Genomic DNA, 20,463 nt, shown 5'->3' with positions numbered 1-20,463 from the left:
TTACACACTACCATTTCTGTTGTTTACTTTTAATTGTCCCAATCTTTCCCATTAGAAGGCTAGTTCTAGGAAGCTAAACATTCTTATCACAAATAGTTAATATGTTACCACTTTCACCTGGAAAGGAGCCAGAAGAGTAGATGTGAGGCAACACCACTGGTTTGTTCTCAGACACTTCGACTTTTGTTGGAGACCTGACAACAGTATCTGTAAACCAAACCATATTGGAAAAAATCAGGTTCTGCGCTTGCTTCACTTGTCACAGAAGGCTTATGATTATTAAAGGATATGTAAACCCAAAAACAAAAAATGTAATATATTACAGCTTACCAATACTTGGTAGCTGTATTAGTTTTCATTTTAAGGCTAAGATTTTTAGTACAGAAAATACACGCTAATCCTGCCCCCGTCACTTCCTGTTAACTGAAATCAGATTGTGTTATCTTGCTTCAAAGCCATCTTCTGTAAACTACCAATCCCTCAGCCCCCAATGTAATAGAGATGAAACAAGGTAGACATGTAGTTAAAATCAGAAGGGCAGCATAGCACAACCATAGATACAGTGGATTGTGCACACACACAAAAAACAATGCAGGTTTCATCAGATTAGGCCACCCGTCAGAATCTGGAACGAAAGTGACGTTTTGTCGCCGCCATCTTGCTACACCTCGCACTCCTCCACAGCAAGGATACACAGAGGGGCAAGCAGACATCTTGTTACACCCACCGATGTTTTGCATTTTACAAAAAGATGGTACATCCTCAAATGTATCATTAGACCCCTTTTACACTGGAGCGTATTGCAGGCGCTATAGCATTAAAAAAAGCGCCTGCAACACGCCCTTAAAAATCTGTCCTCATTCACTCCAGTGTTAAAATATGTCTTTCAAGTACAGTAATACATCTTACAAGACCTGGCATTGTGGGCCTTAAGCATAGGGTGAATCACCGCATCCATTCCTCTGCCCCTAAACACTTGGCAATAAACAGCCAAGCTGTTAAAGCCAGTGGCTGTAAATCAATTTAGTAAAACGGGCCCTTGAAAGAACATAATCTTCTTGAACCTGTAGACGCCAAGGAGCATTCACAAGATCCATGTACCAAAGTCCTGCTGGGCCAAATCAAAGCCACCAGGATCACTGGAATACTGTCGACTTCTATCAAGCGAAGTAGCCACAGCAAAAGTTTTACCAGTTGGCAAGTTATATCAGAATGTGGCAATCCCACAGAGCCACCAATAGCCACGTATCTGCCCAAGTATTTGTCATTGCTACAAACCTGTCCATCTTTCGACTGAGGCATGATGCCAGAAGATCAACATCTGGTATTCCCAAGCTGGCAGTTTGTTCTCTACACTCGAATGTTTTCCAACACTCTATCCAATCCAGATCTTTTCAACTGAGAGTCAACTAGACAGTTTTCTAGCTCTGTTAGGTTTACTTCGGACAGAGCTAGCATGCAATTCTGCTCAATTCAGGATGTGAGACACTTCCAGTGCGGTCACTGCACCTGGTCCCCCTGAGGGTTTATAAATGCTACGGCTGTTGCCTGACAGCAGACGGACAAGGTGGCACTTCAAAATGCACATTTAGCAAAGCAGAGCCCATTTAATTGCTCAAAGACTCCTCCAGACCCAGAGAACCCAGAGTGACCAGAGACCCAGTATTCTGCCCCAATCATGCAAGCTGGTGTCTGTGTTTACAGCACAGATGAAGCCACCAAACTAAAGAGGACTTCATAAGGGGACTTACTTTGATCATGGCCAGTACTATACCCCAGCATGTAGTAATCTAAAGCAGAGCTCTGGCCTCCAATAAAAAAGGGAATAGCTTTTTGCTGACAACTTGAAAATTAACATCCACAACATGTCTAATGTATATAGGTGCACACTTGTGCCTCTGCATTTTCTTATGCTGGTATTGAAATCTAGGGGGCCAAAAAGGCACTATGTGGCACTAAAATAAGCGCTTGCTCCTTTTTTTAAGTCATATGGAAGTACACCATTTAGGTGTGAACAGACCCCATTGAGAGTAACTGAATTCCTCTAGTTGAGTATTGTGGTGTAATGCCAACAAAATGACAAATCACTCAAGTGTGAATGGGGAGAGGCCACTATGTCCCTTTAGGCATGATGTAGTCATACACATAAAAAGAAACACAAAAATAAAGTATATGGAAAATGTTACAATTAAATCAATATAAACACAATAAAAAATGCCACGATCTAAGAAATTAGGTAACTTAAGACTCTTACCACCTAACCTATAAATATTAGATTTCTGCAGTCCATGGTTGGGGTATTTATAAAAATCCATCAAATAAGAGACATGTTTAGGTCCACTAGATTAATTTATTACAATAACAGCCTTCATCTTTTATAAATGAAAAGATGACAAAGTTTTGTTGGACATGTGGAAAGGTTACACAGGACACACAATTAGGATTCATTGATGCACATAGAAGTTGCATAGGCCAAAGGAAGAAGTTGCATGGGATCTACAGTCCTAAACAGTTAACATATCAGAGCTATCACTTTGCTTCCTGCCTACCAATCACAAGATCATGGTGGCTGCTTTGGTAAAGGAGTGAAATGTGTGAACATTCACTTCACTTATCCATGATTGAAAAATTTAAGTAAATATTCACACAATTTATTGCGTGAACATTCCCAACCCCCTTTGGTAAATCAGCTTCTATGTATCACTCACACAGGGAGCGCATTATTTTTTAGCAGCAGACTAATAGACCTACATTGTGAGAAGGATCTGTAAGGTACAATCGCTGTGTACCATTGCAAAAATGGGAAGCAGAGCTTATATATGTAAGTAAATATGGTCCACATGGACATACAGAACAATTATAATTACTGTACATTGAAACACGTTATTTTTTAAATTTTGGATGGACACATGGGTATGATTGATTATTTAAAAAAAGTGCTCATCTCCTATTAAAGAATCAAATTTAATATTTACACACACACACACACACACACACACACACACACACACACATTAGACAAATAACAGTACACTCCTGATAACTGCATACTAACAAAGCATAAGGTTGTACTGGATAAAAGTTATGTTTATTAAAATATAAATAAATTCCCTCTTCAAGAGTTTAACAATTGAGATGACGGTACAGCGTCAAGTCTGATGACGTGGATAAACAGGCCCTGCCATGTTCGCGTCATCCGCTTCTTGATACAACCCATTGGTCTTTACAATTTCCTACAGAGTTCAACCTGATTGAAGTCATTGGCCCGGATTCAGATACGAGTTTACGACGGCGTATCTCCGGATACGCCGTCGTAACTCTGAGTGTGCGGGGGTCGTATCTATGCGCCTAATTCTTAGAATCAGTTACGCATAGATTTCCCTAAGATCCGACCGGCGTAAGTCTCTCACACCGTCGTATCTTAGTTGCATATTTACGCTGGACGCTAGGTGGCGCTTCCATAGATTTACGCGAGGAATATTTACACCGATTCAGAAACGTACGTCCGCCCGGCGCATTTTTTTAACGTAGTTTACGTAAGGCTTTTTCCGGCGTAAAGTTACCCCTCATAAAGCAGGGGTAAGTCATGTTAGGTATGGAAGTCGGAAACGTACGAACAGCGTTGTATTTTACGTTGTTTGCATAAGTCGTTCGCGAATAGGGCTGTACGCAAGTTACGTTCACGTCGAAAGCATTGACAGTTTGCGGTGTTTTTTCGGAGCATGCGCACTTGGAAATGTTCACGGACGGCGCATGCGCCGTTCGTAAGAAACGTCAATTACGTGGGGTCACAAGTCATTTAGATAAAACACGCCCACATCATCCACATTTGAATTAGGCAGGCTTACGCTGACACATTTACACTACGCCGCCGTAACTTAGGGCGCAAGTTCTTTCTGAATACGGAACTTGCGCCCTAAGTTACGGCGGCGTAGTGTATCCGAGATACGCTACGCCCGCCGATAGATACGATAATGTATCTGAATCCGGGCCATTATCTTTATCTTCATTCCCCCAATGAAAAGAGTAGAAAATTATAGTGATTTGAGAATAACCAACAACAACAACTTGTTAATCTTTAGAAGTCTGAAAAATCTCAAAAGCCGTAATCTAGGTAAAAATATACAATTCTAGATGAAGAAAGAGAATCATTCATAGCAATAAAACATGAAAAAAAAATCTTACCCATCCTCCCATCAAACTTGGGTCGGGACTGAATAGTAGTTACAGTAGTTATCAAGGTACCATCTGGCATTACAGTGCGATCCATCTCCACTTTCTTAGTAGGTGTGATACTGAGTCTTTCAGCTGGTGTTCCCAGAGCAGCATATGTAAGGTTAACCTATGGTATATGGAAATGTGACTGGAGATCAAAACTGGAAGCTAGATAAAATCTAATAAAGAAGAAGTGTACATAAATCCAACAGATACAATGCAAAGACTCATAAATCATAAAAAAAGACTCAAACAATGTTTTTCGTTTGCTTACAAAAACAATTACAATTCCCAATATACTAATCCTCATTGATAGACAATAATGATGCTCAAATAACGCTTGGCTGTAATTCTCTGTGTAAATACAGATATTTCGGGGTGATGAGGTTGATATGGGTTTGTAACTGAATTTTACAGTCAAGTAGTAGTAACTAACATGTTGAGTTTTCTCACTTTTTTGTGTTCACATAAACTTTTTTCTTTTTTATAATGGTTTAGGAGGCCACTTAAGCTCCCATCTTATCTATTGGATAAATTACAATAAACAGTTAACAGAAGATTTTATATTACAGGGCTTGCTAAAGACTGTTGCCAAAATACCAAAGACATCTGCCATGTTATAAAGACAGCTGTCCTACCATTACTTAAAAGTGTATCTAAAGGCAAAGTTTTTTTTACGTTTTGGATACAGTGGAGAAGAGTTGGCAACCTTGTCAAGTTCGTATTGCTGTCTGTGGACAGTTATTATCTCTATTGGTCATAGTAACCATAGTCATGGGTACTGAAAGTAAGTAACAAGAACAGGAATACTGTAAAGAAGAAAACTTCCCATGCTTGTTGTGGGCCTAAGAGGATTTCCCTCTGTTTGAAGAGATTTTCACTTGTGAAGAGAAATCTCTCTACTGAAGTATAGATTGCAAATAAAACTGGACAGCTCCTACTTGCAGCAGACTGATGATGATGATGATGATGATGATGAAGATGATGATCTCTCAAGATCCTCCTCTGTAGACTCGACATAGTGACTTTACAGATGTAAATGTGTACAAGTTAGGCTGGGTTCACATATATGCGGGACTGGTTTCTGTACAGAGTTCGGTACGGTTTCCATTCCGCAGTTCAGGTGCGATTCAGGTGAAAAACGCACAGGACTCTTTTTAAAAATTGCACCGCAGCCGGCCTGAATTTATGTGAACCAGCTCTATTAAAAGCTGGTCTGGTTCATGTTATGCAAATCGGATGAGGTTGAAAACGCATCCAATTTGCATATGTGAATCAAGCCTTATAGATTTCATGCAGTTTCGAAAAAATGTAAATAGATGTACTTTAAATAGCTAATAAAAGTTCCCCAAACGCTATGAATTTAAGTATAACCAAGCCCTATTCCAAATCAGATTGCAGTGCTACTGTACTGCAACTTGGTCCATGAGAGAGCATATGAACTGACACCGCCTATTTCCACCAAACAGGAGGACATTTGAAAGCTAGGCAGAACTCAGCCCAGATGTGCAAAGGCAGTGTATGCTCTTCTGCATCCAGTCCCCAAGTGTAAAGCGACATATACCAAATATGTACATTCCAGATTGTCTATCGTTTAGCATTTCTCACCTCCACAGAGATGGCTTGCACTGTTGTTTTAGGCAACACTGGACTTGGAGTCAGAGGGTATACATGCCTTCGACTCATTTCTCTACCGGGTGAACACAGAGCCACTAAGGTGTACCCCAAAAGGACATCTGTCCAGAAAAAAAAAAAAAAGGGTAGCACAGATGGTTGAATGGAAGCATGTGCATATTTTATCAAGATCATCAATTATTATTCATTCTTTTTTCAAGACCAATGATTTAACCCAGGGTTTGACAAAATTAGCTTGAATCTAGGAGCCAGCTAAAAAAGTTAGGAGCCAGTTTTTTTTTTTTTTAGTATTAGGGTACTTTCACACTGGGGCGTCGCAGGCGTTGGCGGTAAAGTTTACCGTCGTTTTTGCCACGATTTTCAAAATATAGGATATGATAAAGCATTTATAAAAAGGAAAAAAAATATATATATATAAAAAAAAACAAAAAAAAAAAAACACAGATTTATAAATTCTGCATCTAACTAATAAAAAAAAAAAAAAAAAAACTTTTGCTGTGTCCCCGAAATGCCGGCAAGCAGGGGATGACCTCTAGATCTTAGGCGATTTTGGCCCCCCAAAAAATCAGCGAACACAAAAAAAAAAAAAAACTTGATTCATGATTCGAATCGAGTTTTTTTTTTTCCTGATGGCAATTGCTAGCATCTAATCACTGTTCTCCCAGTAGGGATGACTTCCCGAGACGCTCCACGGGAGAAAATTCCCCATCAAAACTGCATGTGTTGATGATGGGGCAATCAAGCAATTTTCTAGCCGCGGCCTCGCCTAAAAACTCAGAACCGGCGCTCCACTGACTAGGCCGAAGCCGCGGCCTCGCCTAAAACATCCTGCCCGCAGCTCGCCGCGATCCTGGGAAAAGGCAGCGAGTGGCTTCCGGCCAAATGCTGCTTGTGGCCTTTTCCCAGGATCGCGGCGAGCAGGATGTTTTAAGCGAGGCCGCAGCTTCAGCCTTGTTCCTATGGAACAAAAAAAAAAAATCTAAACAAACATCAGTGGCTGCCACGCTGAGCACTCTCACTGATCCATCCCCACTGATTCTGGAAGGCCTACGAGGCCCGGGCCATGTCCACCTTCCCAGCCAATACCCCACTCGCCAGGATGCTATTTCTAGTCGCCATTGGGACCTGGCGACGGGGGATTTGTCGAGCCCTGATTTAATCCATCAGTAAAATTCAAATCAATACTTACTCTCTGTACACTTGGACAGCTGCCATACCTTCAAAGAAAGTCCCTTACTCTGAAGGGTAAGGTCACTGTACAAGAAAAACAACAGTTATCCTCAGATCTTCAGTCAAAAGAATATTATCTCGCAGGGCAACTAATGCAAACCAAAAACTTTCAGGCACTCAACCCTATAAAAGCTATTTTTCTATTGAACATGGACACATTTTATTTCCCATTACACCTGCTCACAATGTCAGTTCCTCACTCCATGAGACACTGCAGACCTCCCCTTTGTTCTGCAATCTGATCGCTCGGGTCTGTTTTCTTTGGAAGGGATTGTCCAACTCGGCTTCACACATCAACTGAACATCTAAAAGAGGATCATCAAAATCACACGTTACAGAAAACAAAGAAGCATTAATACAAGAGCAACATCCAATGTTGTAAGATAATTCACATAAAAAAATGAAGTGAAAAAACACATTTTTACAGTACTCTGCTGTCCATTTGCTCATTATCCAGAAGTTAAAACAAAATAAATCCAACAGACAGATGGCAATGGGAGTGAAAAGCTATTGTTCAATATACTATACAGCACTGTTTCATTGCAGTATTCATCCTAGCCACCACTCCGTAGATAGGCAACTTCCATGAGGAAAGTACTGTATAAACAGGTCAGCAAATTGGAGAGTCTTCACTTTTGTCATCTTCTTGAAGTGAGGTGTTCCTGCTGTATGCATATAGTTATAATCTGGGTCAGAACCGAATGTGACATTAAACATTCTCCATACACTGATGTTCTTCTGATATCCTGTTTATTACATGAAGCCAAGTTATTCCATAGATTGACAGATCTGCAAATGAGGCTGTCCTACTTTCTTAAAGCCCCCTCCATTGTACTTGAAGGTATGGAAATGTGTAGGCTATCTGCCATGCAGTTTACTCACACCGTCCTATCATTAGAGGCACTGATCTGTGAGTTGTTAGCTGCTTGTGATACCTTAGAACAGGGTTTCTCAACTCCAGTCCTCAAGGCACACTAACAGGTCATGTTTTCAGGATTTCCTTTAGATGAAACGACTGTGGTGATTACTAAGGCAGTGAAACTGATCAAATCACCTGTTCAAAATAATGGAAAGCCTGAAAACATGACCTGTTGGTGTGCCTTGAGGACTGGAGTTGAGAAACACTGCCTTAGAACACAGGTGTCAAACACAAGGCCAGCGGGCTGAATCCAGCCCTCAATGCCAATGTGGCCCTCGCAACCTCTCCTGCAGCTGCAGGAGAGCTCCAGCCCTCCTCTGGTCCTACTCCAGACCCCTACTTCCAGCTTCTTCCCAGCAGCAGCATAAGGAAAGGGGGGTACACTGATGTAAGGGAGAGTGGGGCACTCAACTTCTGATGGTGGGGTGGCTCTTAACATCTAATGTAAGGGGAGGGGAGGCGCTGGATATCTAATCTTACAGATACAACCGGCCCTTTTGAGGGCAATCATATTGCTGATGCGGCCCACAATGAAATGGAGTTTGACACCCCTGCCTTAGAAGGTTCTCACCCTGGTTGTGTTCTTGGTCAACAGTGGTAGGATTATTATTAAAAGATTTACAGTGACCAAATACAACATTCTGATAAGAACAATCAGTCATGATCTGACAAGACTTGCGCAGAAAGATTACTGGAAGAAATACCATTAAAAAGGTTCAGTTAAGTTATATAGACCCTATACTTTGTTTTCAATCTCAAACCCTGATGCAGGTGGTATTTATGGACCCCAAAAACATGCTGGGAGTTCTTTTGTCCCCTCAACTCTTATTGCAATAAAGTCATATTTGGACCTTCCATTCACATTTTTGTTTCAGTACAGTACAAGCCAAGGAGACCGTGAGGATCCTCTGGGGTGTAAAATCTGCTTGCCCAGGAGTAAGGATGAGCTCCGGCATGTTCACATAGAACACGTGCAGAGCCCGCCAGGAAGTGAGCACGGCGCTGTGCTAATCACAGCCAGGGAGACATTGTCCCGATGCTCGGCTGCAGGGATCGTGAAATGTCTCCCTGGCTGTTATTAGCGCAGCGCCGTGCAGACTTCCTGGTGGGCTCTGCACGTGTTCTATGCGAACGCCAGAGCTCATCCTTACCCAGGAGCCAGATCACTTACATCAACAACATTACATTATAAATAGTAACTCCAATAAGATAACCTTACAAATTCAGCACCATTTTTCCACTTTCCTTAATTACAGCATGTCATGTAGGTTAGGTATTACGTATTAGCACATAGTTGTGTATTCTTGTTTTGATTAGTAACGCAAGACCTGATTATATAGTGGTAAAGTGTAGTCATTAGTACCCCCCCCCCCCCCCCCCCCCCCGGCATAGTGCCAATGGCTGTGGATACGCTCTCTGCTCAGAGCACCAATGTAAAAGGTGCCATTTATATGTTCAAAACAGAACATATGACTTGTAAAATAAAGGAGTATATTAGAAAAACACAAGTGAGATTATTTATGCCACTTTTTATACACCATTTTGTATATTAATCATTTGGGGAAAACACACCTGTGGCCTACACCATATTTTTAGATTGGTAGGCTCACCTATAATAAGCCTAGTATAAGAAGGGGCACTAAGTACAGGCACTGGTATAAGAAAAGAAGGCCTTACCCGCCTCTAGCAGCATTACGTTGTGTAGACGCAGCTGTTGAACAATTAGTCTGAAAGGCTCTGCTTTGGAGGAGGATTCTGTCAGCAGTTTGTCACAAATACCCTGTGCAGGACAGAATTTTTTTTTATAAGAAAGATAAATAAAATAAAGGAAAATAAAAGGCAGCAGAAATGTGACTCACCGTATCGCCATTATTCGCATTTATGGTGAACATCATGGCAGGTTCCGCTGAGAAAAGAACATTCTGTATTAGATCTTGTAATGTGCAAAGATCTGCACTCCTCTCTGTGCTCTGTGTGTGGGGGAAAAAAAGATGCTCAGCCAGATCCGTTGTGGATGGATAACTGTACTTTTAAATCACAGTAAATTCTGAAATATTTAAAGGGTATACAGCAAAGAATTTACTTTTCTTTAAAAAAAAAAAAAAAAAAAAATACCTCTCAAAAGCAGCAAAAAATTCTGGATCAAAACAAAATAGATCTTCTATTATGAAATTTAGAGCTATACTAAGGCTGGGTTCACACTGATGCGGCCGCGGTTCATAGCAGGGGTTCCGGTGCGTCCCTGTACACCGATTCAGGTGCAAATCAGGTCAGATTTTTTGCCTGAATTCTCACCTGAAAACAGAGCCAAAGACGCACAGGACCCTTTGCCAATGTGGACCCTGGTGCTGCGTGAATGAACTGGCTCCATTAAGAGCTGGTCACAGTCTCCTGTCATGCGAATTGGATGTGAGGAAATCTGCATTCCAATTCGCATATGTATAAACGATAAAGGATTAATTGCCTCTAAGGCTTCCAGCTTTGCTCCTATGTTGCCAGCTTCTGGTATACCTCCTCCCCTATCTCCTCCATTCTTCTAAGGGACTAATATTTCTCTGGCTATGGACTCAAGCTACCATTTGTTACAAGTACAGCTTGGATCTTATAAGAACCACATGGATGGCGAAGTACACTTTTTCTATTTAAGTGTTATATGGCTTGGAAATTCTCTTGATTTAAACTCAAGGCTCCTACATTGAGCAATGATGAATTACATAGACATTGGAGAACTCCTCCAACTGTGTGGTATGTAATTGTCATCAAAAGGGAGGGCAAAAGATGCCATGCTATAAGCTACACAAGTGTCATGACAGGGGGCACCTCTCCCTGAAAGTTTTTCAGTTATATCTGACGTCTGATACACATGCCATTATTCACTCATCATTTATACTTGTTGATTTCATGTTACAGCTCATAGGAATTACAACACTACTGGCCATACAGGGGCAATATTTTCCACATGTGGTTTGGATTTCTGTACACCCATAAGATCTTTTAATGGACTTGGAATAAAATTTTACTTTAAACCAGCCTGGAAATATATTTTAAAAAAGGATCCCTTACTAGAAATCCCAAAAACATCAAGTATAAGCTATACAATAGAATATCACAATATGGAGGAGATAACTTTATGTTTTTGATCTGGTCGATGTAGACTATGCCCCCTCATTGGAGCCAGTACACTTATGAATAGGTGTTAAGGCCCGGTCCACACTGGTGCGACATATGCTACAACTTTGGGAGCACATGTCGCATTACGTGTATAAATCAATGGTTCCCTATGAGACATATCTTAACTGGTCCAACTTTGAAAAAGGTTCCTGCACTACTTTGATCTGACTTGGGCACAATTTCAGTCCATTGATTTGTATGCAAGTCGCATTCAAGTTAGATCATCGTCTTAACTGATCCGACTTGTGGCATGCAACTTGTGCTCCAAGGATCTTGAGGGGGAACCCCACGCAAAAAAAAAAAATAGACTACTGATTTACCAAAAAAGTGTGAAAAATAAATAAAACCAGTACACAGGTTTTTGACAAAGTACCTCCAACTTGTCTTTTCCCTCTGATTTCTTCTCCCTCTGGTTCTCCCCTCTCCGATGAGGTCTTCTTCCTCCGGTTCTTCTCGCTGCGCTAATGTCTTCTTCCTTTGGTCCTTCCACCAGGTTCTTCTTGCTCTGCTGTCTTCTTCTGGTTCTTCCTCCAGTTCTTCTACTGACACTAGTTACTACTGTTTTGTTTGCTCCAGCATGTGCCATTACTTATTTAGCCATGGAGCGTGGCAATCCGGTGATGTCAGAACAGGAGGGAGAAGAAATTGAAAGGGGGAAGAAACGTTGGAGCTACTTTAATAAAGGACTTTGTCAAAAACCTGTGTACTGGTTTTGACACTTTTTTGGGTGAATGAGTTAAAGGGGGGCTTCCAGATTCAAATAAACCCCCTACCCACAGACCCCCCACAACCACAGCCCAGGGTTGACGGGAAGAGGCCCTTGTCTCCATCAACATGTGGGAGGCAGAGAGCCCCCCTGCCCCAAAGCACCTAAGCCCCCCCCACCATGTTAAGAGGATGTGACCTGGTATGGACAGGGGGGGGGGGGCTATCGTGGGCGCTTGCTCCTGATGGTCTTAATTAGACCCAAAGTAGTTTCAAGATGCCACATCCCTATATAGTGGTATCAAAAAAGGTAAGGAATTTTTAACAGTTGTTTGTATTCTTGGTGCCAATTAAAAATCCCAGGCTGCCAATTTACCTTTTTAATACTTCTTTGTGCTTTGCTTGAAGCAAACAACATGCTGGAGTTTCATGAAATTCAGGATTGTGGAGATTTCAGCGTACAGGAGTGTCAAGATTTATGCTGGCCATAGACTGATCGAAATTCAGCTGGTTCAGCAGGGACGGTCTGAATTTTGATGTGGCTGTGTGTGTGTGTGTGGCCACCCCAACTTGACAGAAGTCAATCATTTGTTGGAAAATGTTTCTTGATCAGCAGCTGTAGCCACTGAGAATTGTATTCTGCCACCAGCAGGTCCCACTGACAGGATACAATGCCCCGGTAGGAGGTGGGGTGAATTTTTCCATCCACCTGGTTTGTGTGGATAGAGAAATCTTCCCCACTGACTGAATGAAAATAAACTAACACTGCTTTATTAGATTGTATATAAAAGAAAATATTCCAAATATTAAAAGTTACCAGGAGTTATATTGTCTGATACACAAAACAATATTCCAAGATATGACCCGATAGACATAGTAGGAGTACAACAATCAGAAAACCATGTGATGAATGGAAATCAGAGTATTTAAAGAAGAAAATTGCCAAAGGTTACTAAGGCTTCATTCACACCTCAGCGTTTTGTAGCCTGAAGCTCCAAAACGCTGAAGGAGAAAAAAATCTATTCTATATAAGGATGGTTCACATTTCCACTCCATGCCGCCTGAAGCCAAACGCCTAAAGCTCAAAAAAGTTCTGGAGCTTATTTATAGCTCAATTCGGGCAGATTTGGTCATTTTTCTGCTTTTTACATTGGTGACCTTTTGACCTAAACAAAGTCGTAGCAGAATCACTGCAAAAACACGCGCCTTTCAGCCTGAAAACGATACGCTCGTTAGTGTTACAATGTCTCAGGTGTGAATGGGGACCAGGCGTTTTAAATTTGGCGTTATCACTTTCACTCTCTCATACTGGTCACTGGATGTTCAACATGCCACCTCATGGCAAAGAACTCTGAGGATCTGAAAAAAAAGAATTGTTGCTCTACATAAAGATGGCCTAGGCTATAAGAAGATTGCCAAGACCCTGAAACTGAGCTGCAGCATGATGACCAAGACCATACAGCTGTTTAACAGGACAGGTTCCACTCAGAACAGGCTTCACCATGGTCGACCAAAGAAGTTGAGTGAACATGCTCAGCGTCATATCCAGAGGTTGTCGTTGGGGAAATAGAGGAATGAGTGCTGCCAGCATTGCTGCAGAGGTTGAGGGGGTGGGGTCAGCCTGACTGTGCTCAGACCATACGCCACATACTGCATTAAATTGGTCTGCATGGCTGTCATGCCAGAAGGAAGCCTCTTCTAAAGACGATGCACAATAAAGCCAGCAAAGAGTTTGCTGAAGACAAGCAGACTAAGGACATGGATTACTGGAACCATGTCCTGTGGTCAGATGAGACCAAGATAAACGTATTTGGTTCAGATGGTGTCAAGCGTGTGTGGCGGCAACCAGGTGAGGAGTACAAAGACAAATCTGTGTCTTGCCTACAGTCAAGCATGGTGGTGGGAGTGTCATGGTCTGGGGCTGCATGAGTGCTGCCGGCACTGGGGAGCTACAGTTTATTGAGGGAACCATGAATGCCAATATGTACTGTGACATACTGAAGCAGAGCATGATCCCCTCCCTTTGGAGACTGGGCCATAGAGCAGTATCGTTATATACATTTTTTTGTGCTGCACTGATTTCACCTTGACTTCATAGAGCAGTATTCCAATATGATAATAACCCCAAACACATCTCCAAGACGACCACTGCCTTGCTAAAGAAGCTGAGGGTAAAGGTGATGGACTGACCAAGCATGTCTCCAGACCTAAACCCTATTAAGCATCTGTGGGGCATCTTCAAACGGAAGGTGGAGGAGCGCAAGGTCTCCAACATCCACCAGTTCTGTGATGTCATCATGGAGGAGTGGAAGAGGATGCCAGTGGCAACCTGTGAAGCTCTGGTGATCTCCATGCCCAAGAGGGTTAAGGCAGTGCTGGAAAATAATGGTGGCCACACAAAATATTGACACTTTGGGCGCAATTTGGACATTTTCACTTAGGGGGGTGTACTCACTTTTGTTGTCAGTGGTTTAGACTTTAATGGCCGTGTTATTTTGAGGGGACAGAAAATGTACGCCGTTTTACAAGCTGTACACTCACTAATTTACATTGTAGCAAAGTCTAATTTCTTCAGTGTTGTCACATGGAAAAAAAAAATATTTACAAAAATGTGAGGGGTGTACTCACTTTTGTGAGATACTGTATTTACCATCTCTAAAATATCAAATGTCACGAGAAAGCTCATTGCTGTAGCATTTTTATTTCTTTATTTTTATGTGAGAATGGATTAAGAATGCTAGTGGACAATGTACAGTTTGTAAATATAGTTTGAATATAGACTAATAGTGCTGGGTCTAGAAATCAGTCAGTCGCATTAAGTACCAGGATGGATGGCAGTCGGTCAAACAAATAGCAGGTGGAGAAGGAAGGGGGAGGTCTTGATTCCTGGGTTTTAAAGCGTATTTTGAGTAACGTGAAGGATCAGTTGGTTAACAGTCTAGTTCGGTATCATTGGGTATATTGGAAACTATATAGATTGTTGGGTGCCTACAGGCAGGTTTTGGATGAAGGATTCATTGAATTTACTATTATAAATATGGTGACTTAACAAGATCCCAGTTACCCATTGCGGAATGGGAAATCAAAATGTGTGGTAAAAGACGCAATCTGGTGAATGTGCTATACGAAGGTACAATACTAAATGGCCAACAACAACGAAGAGCGAACTTGCTGATTTACAACCAAAGACTAACCAAACGTTACTCATAAAGGGTTCATATAATTTCCTAGGATAACCCTCACTTTTTTTACTCCTGAAGGAAAAGTTGTTTTAATCTGTCCTACTTATTAAAACACATTATTTTATGTATGATTTGCAGATGAACCAGACAATAGGTGTGCACAAAAGAAAAAACAGGTCAGCTTGGTTAGGAATTTTAAATGTGGGGAAAGGCTACCATAGACTATTTTTTTATAATTTACTTACCTTGATTTAAAGTGATACTTAAAAGCTAAAAATATAAAATCGGTAATCAAAATTATTGAACCATGTTAGCTTGTTTACCTGATGTGACCGACTAGGCATAATCTCAAGCACCATCTCAGGTCGGTCCATGAAACTCCAGGAGACCAGCAGCCCTTCCGGTACCTGTTCCTGTAGTTTAACTTCTACCTGGACACACAATATAAAGAAATCATTGCATTTGCTTTTTTCCTCTGGTTAGCAAAAAAAATAAAATTCTAAATTCTGCAACAGTTGTGGAATAATGAAACGCCAGATTCAATAGTCAGCCTACTCGGGGATCTACCAAATCCCATATAATACATTTTGTTGTGGGAAAAAAAAAAAACTTTCTATGCCAACTATTGTTCTATTGTTTCTAAACCTAGTCATACATGCTTTGACATATGTGAAACATACAAAGCATTAAGATTCACATATCACAGCATTAGAATGATTGCAAATACTTTTTTCTTTTTTGTTTTCTGTAACTTGGTCAAGTGATCTTCTTCTGGTTCCTCTGCCAGTGTGGTTGGCACATTTGCCCGGGGCCATGCAGAGCCAACTGGTTCTCTGCCGGTCACGTGACTATTTGTGGAAAGGAAATTCATCTAAAATAGCAATAGTTCTGGGACACGTGCAGTACCCTCCTATTCTCTCTTCCTTTCATCCGGCACATAAACTCCGTAAAACAAAGTACTGCGCTGTCAATCACAGCCCTGGCACCATCCCATAAAGACTGTTGTAAGGGGCACCACTTAGATTAAAAAAGAAGGTATATTTAATGAAAAAAAGGGTTTATCAAACTTGCCAAACATAACTTAAAAAAAACTGAGTTTTTTTTCCAAACAAAGCTTTTGCTATTTAGATGTATTTATTTAATAGGTAGTCATGTGACAGCTGCAGAAGAGCTCCGCCCCCAGTCATTATGCTGTAGCCCTGCAGGTTTGTCACGTGAAAATAGAGGAAGAGTATGGCCTGGAACAGGAGCATGTGCAGACACAGTGGTAACACTGAATCGGCCAGCATACTGTTACCACGCTGAGCAGGAAAGAAATATGCACTGGCAGGATTGCTAGGTATATACTGTAACCCTCTCCTGATCTAGTTTTGAAACAAATGTTTACCACACATAGTTAGGAGAAATGTTTTGAAGTGAAAGCGTGAAAACTTGAAAACTTGAAAAATACATTTTTGTATTTAAAGAAATGTGTTTGACATTCTTACTTGCCTGAAAAATACGTAAGTAACTGCTCTAAGGGCAAGCTTACACATGCAGCAGACCACTGAAAAAAGATCAGCGGGGAATCACTTTTCAGAGGGTGTTTAACAGGCAGTGAGAAGGTGTTGGGTCACCTTGTCACTGCCTGTTTTAACCCCTAAAAGCCTGCACCAACACACTACAGCACCATGCATTGCAGATGAACGGGTCGCTTTTAGCAGGCAGTACTGCCTACAAAATACAACAGGGAAGTTATTTTTTTGTAGCAGCTGCAAAGCATCAGGGCCGCAGCAGGTGTATACTTCTTCCATTTGCCTTTGAAGCTTAAATGGGAGCGGTTGGGAGGCAGTAAAAACACATGTTTTTACCACCTCCCACTAACACAGTGTTTCTCAATTCCAGTCCTCAGGCCCCCCCAACAGGTCAGGTTTTCAGGATTTCCCTCAGATGAAAAGGCTGTGGTGATTACTAAGGCAGTGAAACTGATCAAATCACCTGTGCAAAATAATGGAAATCCTGAAAACCTGACCTGTTGGGGGGGGGGCCCGAGGACTGGAATTGAGAAACACTGCACTAACTACAAGTGTAAATGAACCTTATAAGTGTTGATGCATAGACTTCATCAGAATCTTCTCCATTGGCCTGCACATATGTGGCACAATCTCCTTTTAGCAAACTCCCCATAGTATTGAATGGAGATTGTGGCCCACAGCAGAGATCTGAGAAGACTGAGGACAGTGAGCTGAGCATAAGGTGCAGAGAAGAGCACAGTAACAGTTTATAAATAGGGTGAATCAGTGGCATAATGGGAGGGGAGCGGTGCAGTCGTCCCGGGCACAACATTTAGAGGTATGTAGACAGGGTCAGTGCCACCATAAGGCATCTTAGGTGGCAGCATGGCGGGGGGGGGCACTTGCTGGATTTTGAAAATATCTTTCCTCCACATCAGGCAAACTAAAACCTCCACGCTGTGCCCGGTAGGAGAGAGGGCACAGCATGGAGGTTTTAGTTTACCTGCTGTTTAGCTGCTGTCACAGAGAAATCGGGAAGAACAAATCCAAGCATGCAGATGAGGGCAGAGGGGCCGGTGGATCCCGAATGTGTGCAGGCAGTGGGTGCCACGCTGTGCAGGGATGGGGGAGGGTGTTATCTGGGGGGTATGATCAAAATTAAGAGATCTGGTGGGGGGATTTGGGGGTTTGATCAAAGTGGAGAGGTCTGGGGAGGAGATATGGAGGTTTAATCAGAAGGAAGGGATCTGGTCTGGGCTCTAGGGATGTGATTAGAGTGGAGGAAGAATCTGGGGAGTGTGATCAGAGTGGGGGTATTTAAAAGTCCATGGGTTAGGGGGTGCAAATTACTTGCTTTGCCCTGGGCGCCGACAACCCACGCTACACCACTGGGCTAATGAGCAGGCATGCTAGCAAATGTACCAATGAATGCTTTGTAGATTATGCTCCCTAGTTATAAAACAGGATAAATGATATATAAAAAAAAAAAAAAAAAAAAAAAAAAAAACAGATAACCTGTTGTTACAAAAATGCACAGGCAAGGTTTGCCTACTGCAGATAAGTTTTCGACAGTATCAAGAAAAAGAATATATCTATGATACGATATAAAAAAAAAAACAATACAGAAACAATTCTAGCCATCCGACCAAAGTATATATATATATATTTTTTTTTTAATAAAGAATTATATTTTAAAAAAAATAAGTCAATCCCTAGGTACACAGTATAAGACAGCAAGCGATACACATTCACCAGCATGCTTTATTCACTTATCTGGCAGATTTTTGTTTTTTAGAACAGAACAGGTTTCTGACATCTATGTGCTTGTTGTCACAATAACTTATTTTAAAAGGTAGTCTGTTACAAATGACATTGTAGGAAAACATACCTGTGCCTGTTGTATAGTTAAGGATACCTGGTAAGTCTCACAGGATACAGCAGCAAGAGACTCTTGGGTAACGAAGACTGGAAATTTGACAGCATCTGCAGAAATACTGCAGAGGAATACCTGGAGGAGAAATTAATTTATCAAAAACAATTCTATAAAAAAAAAAAAAAAAAAAAAAAAAAAAAAAAACATTTCTATAAAATAACGTGCCCAAAAAGGGTAGGGTCCAAACTTCATCTAATCAGGTACCGATGGGTATGAAAGGGGAAAGTTACAGAAGGAATATGTACAAAATGGAGGACTTTATAAAATGTGTCTTTAAAGTATTTAAAGTATATATATTTTATTATTAGTGCAAAACTCAGACAAAAATGAAAATAAGAAAACAACAACAAATTCTTTAAAAAAAAATAATAGCCGTACTTAAACATATATGTGACCCTGTTAACACTATACTACACATGCTCATGTGGGTAAATACAAGCCTTCCCATACATGTTGTGCACAGCCTTTACAAGCTGCCGGTGCAGTGGAAATGGAATGAAAAATTTCTTAATGCGTTTCTCAGATATAGAACTCCACTTCAAAAAACAGGGGGTCAATACACCCCCGTCCAATCAGGAGTCCAGAAGCCCCAATTCCCCTCCATGCTGGGAGAACAGCCATCCCCACAGAAAGCACAGTTTACATACAAGTGCTGCCGCTACAGCAACAAAAAGGAAAAAGACTCTCCTCACCCGGTGGCATCACCACTAGACCCCAAGACCTCAAACACAGAGAATTAGAAAAAAACGAGCTGCAAAGCCACTACCAATGCCAGGAAAAAGGCTTTAAAAACTTGCTTTTTAGTAGCTTTTTGCATTGGCGTTAATGCGTGTTTAGCCACGCTAGCTTTTAGCAGCATTTCTTTGCCTCTATTCAAAATCAATGGTTCCCTATGAGAGAGAGCCCATTGATTTGAATAGAAGTCACATCCAAGGATGATCCGACTTGTGGTGTGACATGTGTACTGAGGATCTTGAAGGGGAACCCCTTACCAAAATGGAAACAAAAATCAAAACGGCATGGGGCCCCACAAAATTCATACCAGTTCATCACAGTTTTGATCTGACAGAACACCGCTGCTTGAAAAATCAACACCAAAACAGTCTGAGGGATTTCAAAATACTGAATTTCACTATATAAGCAGAGCTTACTGTTAAAAATAACTGTGAAATGCAAGACTTTGTGGGTGTAACAAAACGTCCGCTTGCCGCCTTCTCACTGTACCCGTGCTGTGGACGATTGTGCGGTGTAGCACTTCTGTTACAAATTCTGACGGGTCGTCTAATCTGACGAAACACTGTTACTTATATAGCAATCGGGCATGGCCAGCCGGTGCTGTCATCCAGAGACCCCGATCCCTTGTGACATCACCACCCCATCATGTCTCGGGCAGTAACATCACAAGAGGGAGGGGTCTCCGGATGACGTCACACTACATTAAGTCGTGTTTAGTAGTGTCAGACGTTTTTACAGCTGTAACGCTGATCCTCAGAACGCAACGTTTTTTTTCTTTTGCAGCTTGAAAATGCTTATGTCACTTACAGATCCTAAAAGCCTGTGTGCGCGCGCGCATGAGGACATAGAGCATGGAGGTGTTTTTAAGCTGCAAAAAAAAAAAAAAAAAAAAAAAAAAAAGACATCTGACACTGCCAAAAGCATCTGTAAAAACGCCTAAATCCGACGTGGTTCAATTGGAATATGTCAACCTTTTTCATGGTAAGGCTTCTGACACTAGGGGAGTACCTTATTTGCATTTCACATCCTGATCACTTACCCCTTGATCGCCCAGACTTTACTGATTTTTTTTTTTTTTTTTTAACATTAGCAACAGCTTTGGGCACAACGTTTTGCCAGATCTGTATATAGCAGATTGGGAATCCAATTTCATTTGGTTTTATAAGAAAGACAGCCTTGTTTTCTGTAAAAAGATTTATAGATAAATGACATAGGCGTGCGCACAGGGTGTGTCCAATGTGCCTG

At 41.4% G+C, this 20,463-nt stretch overlaps 1 protein-coding gene across 1 annotated transcript in view; it reads right to left on the bottom strand.

Moving 5' to 3' along the window:
- Nucleotides 1-20,463, bottom strand: part of C2CD2L (C2CD2 like) — a 53,891-nt gene that overhangs the window by 8,928 nt on the left and 24,500 nt on the right. Inside the window, exons 3-11 of the mRNA XM_040325501.1 lie at nt 18,439-18,558; nt 15,381-15,488; nt 9,859-9,969; nt 9,677-9,779; nt 7,265-7,385; nt 7,040-7,104; nt 5,824-5,951; nt 4,186-4,342; nt 118-207 (exon numbers count right to left, since the gene is read on the bottom strand). Coding sequence (XP_040181435.1) covers nt 118-207; nt 4,186-4,342; nt 5,824-5,951; nt 7,040-7,104; nt 7,265-7,385; nt 9,677-9,779; nt 9,859-9,969; nt 15,381-15,488; nt 18,439-18,558 — 1,003 coding nt within the window. The remainder of the gene's footprint in view (nt 1-117; nt 208-4,185; nt 4,343-5,823; nt 5,952-7,039; nt 7,105-7,264; nt 7,386-9,676; nt 9,780-9,858; nt 9,970-15,380; nt 15,489-18,438; nt 18,559-20,463) is intronic.

This window comes from Rana temporaria, chromosome 10 (assembly GCF_905171775.1).
Source record: "Rana temporaria chromosome 10, aRanTem1.1, whole genome shotgun sequence".
Taxonomy (NCBI): domain Eukaryota; kingdom Metazoa; phylum Chordata; class Amphibia; order Anura; family Ranidae; genus Rana; species Rana temporaria.
This window is presented reverse-complemented; position numbering and strand designations above follow the sequence as displayed.